Here is a 5,012-nt window from a genome sequence, read left to right on the forward strand (position 1 = left end):
TGAAAAAAGAGAGAGATCCCTTTGCAGAGGGACCTCTGTTTGGGACCCCATTTGGGGAGGATTGTATCTGCTTTCCGGGGGAACTTCTGCTTGGGACTACTTCTGGTGGTGCTTGGAGGGAGAGCTCTGGGACCTCTTTGCACAAGAGATGTGTGTGTGTGTGTGTGTGTGTGTGTGCCTTCTCATCTGAGTCTGTCAGTCCAAGGCAGCAAAGATGATGTTTCGAAGCCTTTCCCTAAGATTCCTTCTGCAGTAGCTCTTACCATGCTGTTCTGAAATTGTTGGTTTAGATGCCTAGCTCCTCTGGTCAGGTCCTTTCTTTCCTGTTTGATGTTTTTCATCTTACCCATAGACTTGACTGGGAATTAGAAGGAATTGTCCACATAGTCATACAAGAAAGCGATACAGCCTCTTTATTTGCTTGCTGCCCCAAGGAAGAGTGGTTTAAGACACATGTGTGGTGTCATGGTTGAAAAGAAGCAGCTGAGCCCAGGTGCCTTTGTTATGTGCTGTGCACGGTAGGGAATCCTTTAAACCAGCGACTCTTCCCCCTGTGAGGCAACGTTTCCTGATCACCTGCTCCACTGGCCATGTACTGAAATTAACAAAGATGAATAATGTCACCTCACTTTCCTGTAGTGGATGCAGACACATCCCTTTGATGCACCCCAGATCAAGCAGTGCTGAATTCCTGAGGCTACTCATCAGGTCAAAATTTGGGCTCTTCTGTTCTGGGAGGTCGGCTCTGTTTTGATCCTGTCTTGCCTCACCTCACCCAGTGCACTTCTGTTCTTCAATTCAAGGTTGGAGGCTAAGCATGGGGAAGAGCTGCAAGGTGGTCGTGTGTGGCCAGGCATCCGTGGGCAAAACCTCAATCCTGGAGCAGCTTCTATACGGGAACCATGTAGTGGGTGAGTGTTGTTGGGGACCAAGGGGTTGGTGGGAGGAGTTGGAGAAGAAGGAATAGGCTTTGATCATATGCAAAGGCTAAAAAAGCTGCTCTTGATCATCACTGCACCTGAAAGAGTTAATTCTACATCATGGGCCTCCCCAGTGGCGCAGCGGTTGAGATGCTGCCCGCAGCCTCTGCAGTGCCAGTTCGAGCCCCAGCTGCTCCCCGGCCACCGGAGGAGGGTCCCGCCTGGCGTGCAGACCTCTCCTGCCGCCCGCTGCTCCCCTCAGCAGTGTACTTCGGTCCTTCTGCCTGCTCTGCTCCCCGCTCTGGCTCTGGTGAATTCTCTCACCCTCCCGTGCTTCTGACTGTACCCAGTGCTTGTATAAATAAATAAATAAACAAACGAATAAATAAATAAAAATAAATCTTAAAAAAAAAATCTACATCATAATTCTCCATCCTCCAGCAAATCTGAACAAATGTGGAAGGAGGAAACAGTATCTGAGATAGGGAGGAAAAGCTCCCCAGTCACACTTACCCCAGCATTAGCATGAGGTTAATCAGTTCCCCCATCATTCCAACTGGGCCAGATTCTCAGCCTCGGACTCCCTCTCCTCAGCCCCCACACTCCTTTCTCTTCCCGTCTGGCCGGCCCATTCGGATCTACCCATCTCCCTCCTCCCTACAAACAAGTTTTCTCATTTTATCCCAGGTTCCGAGATGATTGAAACACAGGAAGACATCTATGTGGGCTCCATTGAGACGGACCGGGGGGTCCGGGAGCAGGTGCGTTTCTACGATACCCGGGGGCTCCGAGATGGGGCAGAGCTGCCCCGACACTGCTTCTCCTGCACTGACGGCTACGTTCTGGTCTACAGCACTGACAGTCGAGAGTCCTTTCAGCGAGTGGAACTGCTTAAGAAGGAGATTGACAAGTCTAAGGACAAGAAGGAGGTTTGTGTGGGAGCCTGAATGATGAGTGAGGGGCCGGGGGCTACCTAGGGGCCTGGCATGGCTGTTTTTCACTTGTTTGTTAAGGAGTGGATTAGTAGCTAGAAGGGGGATGGAGGCCTTTGGAGCGTGTGTTGCACCTTTGAGGTGGCCACATATTGAGGCAGTTCAACCCAGTAGACTTCTCTTCAGTTTAAGAAGACCTTGACCTAAGGCAGGAAGCCTCTTTGGTATTTCTTTATAAGTGTTTTGTTCTCTTAGCTAGGAAGGCCCTTCTGTTCTTAAATCCCCCTTTAAGCTGCAGGCAGTTTAGGCAGAAATTGATTGCTAGTAATGAGCAGTCACGGGTGACACAGGGCTTGTAATGGAACTCTTGGAGGAAGGCCAGCTGGAGTTCAGAATTTGAAATAAGAAGGAGAAGGAAAAAGCAGCTTCAACATCCCCCCTTGCCCATGATTTCTGCTATAGGAAAGGATGAGGTGTCAGCCATTGAGACTTTCTTTCTAGAACACCTAGAGGGTCACCAGCTCTCACACCCATTCCTGAAGCCCATGGTATAGCCACCAACCTCTGTCCCTATCCTCAGGTCACCATTGTGGTCCTCGGCAACAAGTGCGACCTGCAGGAGCAGCGGCGCGTGGACCCAGATGTGGCTCAGCACTGGGCCAAGTCAGAGAAGGTGAAGCTGTGGGAGGTGTCAGTGGCTGACCGCAGATCCCTCCTGGAGCCCTTCATCTACCTGGCCAGCAAGATGACCCAGCCCCAGAGCAAGTCCGCCTTCCCCCTCAGCCGCAAGAACAAGGGCAGCGGCTCCTTGGATGGCTGAAGACCTGCATCCCTTCTCCACCTTCCCAGGCCCATTCCAGCTCCAGGAAGGGGTTAGGCAAGCTGTCCTCAGTTAGTGGGGGCGCACCCCACTAGGCCAGGCTGCTGGGCTGTCCCAGGCTAGGGCCATTTTTGCTCCCTCCTAGCCCCAGGAAACGCAGGTAATCCAGGTTAGACCCCCCAGCCCCCACCACCCCCTGCTTTCATCATCTCTGCCCTGCCGTGACGTGGGGCAGTTGTGGGTTAGTGCCCCTTCTGCCTGCCTGGTAGGAAGCAGAGGTACCATGAAGAAGTGCCCACCCTAGGGCCTAGTTCCTATCACAGGGGCCCCATGCCCCCCTCACACATCGGTGGCACCAGCTGGAGTCTGGAGAAGGGTGGTCGGGTACTGTGTGCATACGCGTCCACGTTCCTGACCTTTCTCCTGTCCTTTACCCTAAGAAGCTGGCCTGGGAAGTGAGATTTTCTCTTTTACCTCTTTCCCCAGTTGTTTCTCTTCCTGCTTAGAGAGCACATGGCGCTCATTGGTTGAGGAATGGAATGATGTATGGGCCATGAATCACCAACTGGCTTTGTGACCCACCAAGGCCTTTCCTGTCTCTGGGCTTCAGTTTCCTCATCTGTAAAGTGATGGGAATTGTTTAGACAACCTTCTAGAGCCTCTCTAGTCCTATAATTTTATAATGCCCTGGCTTCCAGCTGACTGTGACCCAACTAGATTATGACTGTATCCTTTGCTTATCCCTATTCAAGGTGCTAAGGCTACTGCCCTGGAGGCTGGGACACTCTCTCCCCCAACGACCAGGGGGCAGGAGTGCACTATCCACTCTGGTTTCCGAGTGGCCAATGGGGGACCTCATCCTGGTGGCTTTGGTCTTCACCCCTTCCTGTGGTTGTTTTCAGCTAATAGCTGGACTTCTGTTTATAAATTACCAGTTATAAATTGGCCTGCTGCCATGGTGAAGGCTGGACAAGGTGCTCCTCTAGCCCTTCCTTACCTCAGATGCCTGAACAGAACAGGGCAAACCAGTAGCAGCTTCTCAGGCGCCCACAGATCTGTCAGGGCACAGAAGGGTGGTCACGCTCAACATGCTGTCGGGTGAGCTTATGACCCACAACTTCCTGTGCCCGTGTGCTTTCCTAACGTGCACTGCTAGCAGAGCTGAGACAACTCTAGCCAGGCACCTCCAGGACACGCCCCTTCTCCCCAAAACGGGAGTGATGAGCAGGGGCGGGTGGTCCAGGACTGGGCAGGTTGAGTAAGGCCATAGGTTCAGGTTTAAAGTTCATTTATTGATTTGTCAGACACAATAAAACCACAACTGTTACCAAAAATTTCCCCGCCCCCTCCCTTTTTTCTATGTCCATTCATTGGGAATATCTTAAAAAACAAAAACACAGGTGGATACTGGCAAAGTCCCATATCATGGGGTGAGGGGGTGTGGGGTGGGATGGAGGTGGTGACATTGACTTTGACAGCATGAAAGTGGGTCTTCGAAGGGGTCCCAATACTCAGCTTTACAGTGAGCTGGAACTTGGGGTGCTGGATGGGAGGAGGGAAAGCTAAGTGGTGCTAGGGACCAGCTTGGGGTGGGGAGCTAGAGGAGGAGGCTCTTCATTTGGGCATTCTGGGGGGATTCGGTGTCAGCTAGGTCCATAGTCTGAGGGAGACCCAGTTCTCTGCTGAGAGCTGGGGTTCAGGAGGAATAGGGGAGAGCTTTTATGGAACTGGTCACTCTTAAAATGGGGCGGTCAGAACATCACACTCACCTATCCCTCTCTTAGCTGCATCCATCCATCAGCATGAGGCCCCAGAGCAGCCAGCACCCCACCCCCACCTTGGCACTGCTTCCTTTCTCCTCCACACGGTCACTGTCCGGTTGGCCTTGGAGCCCCTCCAGCGATTGGCCAGAGAATCCAGCAAGTGGCGACAGTTTCCCTGGGGCACTGGAGTTGTCCCCTGTCTAGTTAAGATCCCTAGGGCATCTGGCCATGTAGATAAAGGTCTTGGGTGGGCAAAATGAGCACCACAGGGCTGGGGTGGGGTTTTGCATAGATCTTTGGAATTTATCAGTTTATTCCCCATAAATCAGACTGGGAAGTGCCGGGGAGCCTAAGACTAGTCCTGGAAGGTGGGAATGGTCCTTGGACCAGGGGGGATTAGCTGAACCTCCAGTCTAGACAGAGTGAAGGGCAGCTGTCCTTAAAATTAATCCAGCAGAAACCCCTAGGCTGCAAAAAGCAGTCCTCTGTGGGATGCAGGGACCTGGGCATCTCAGGGCAAGGTGCAGAGGAGCTGGATGCCCACTGCCGAGAAATCAGCCCCGGCCTCCAGGGGCAG

General features: G+C 52.5%; 1 protein-coding gene across 2 annotated transcripts; it reads left to right on the plus strand.

Moving 5' to 3' along the window:
* Nucleotides 1-817: 817 nt before the first annotated feature.
* On the plus strand, nucleotides 818-2,672 carry NKIRAS2 (NFKB inhibitor interacting Ras like 2; the record flags this gene model as incomplete). 2 transcript variants are annotated; one of them, XM_084239372.1, is made up of 3 exons in its annotated part: nucleotides 818-911; nucleotides 1,608-1,849; nucleotides 2,433-2,672. In XM_084239372.1, the coding sequence occupies 3 exons, from the start codon at nucleotides 818-820 to the stop codon at nucleotides 2,670-2,672; spliced, it is 576 nt and encodes a 191-aa protein (XP_084095498.1). The 2 variants fall into 2 exon arrangements, with proteins under 2 accessions (XP_084095498.1, XP_084095499.1); XM_084239373.1 differs by having other exon boundaries at nucleotides 1,608-1,681.
* Nucleotides 2,673-5,012: the final 2,340 nt, after the last annotated feature.

Source organism: Talpa europaea, assembly GCF_964194135.1.
Source record: "Talpa europaea genome assembly, chromosome: 7".
NCBI classification, from domain to species: Eukaryota; Metazoa; Chordata; class Mammalia; order Eulipotyphla; family Talpidae; genus Talpa; species Talpa europaea.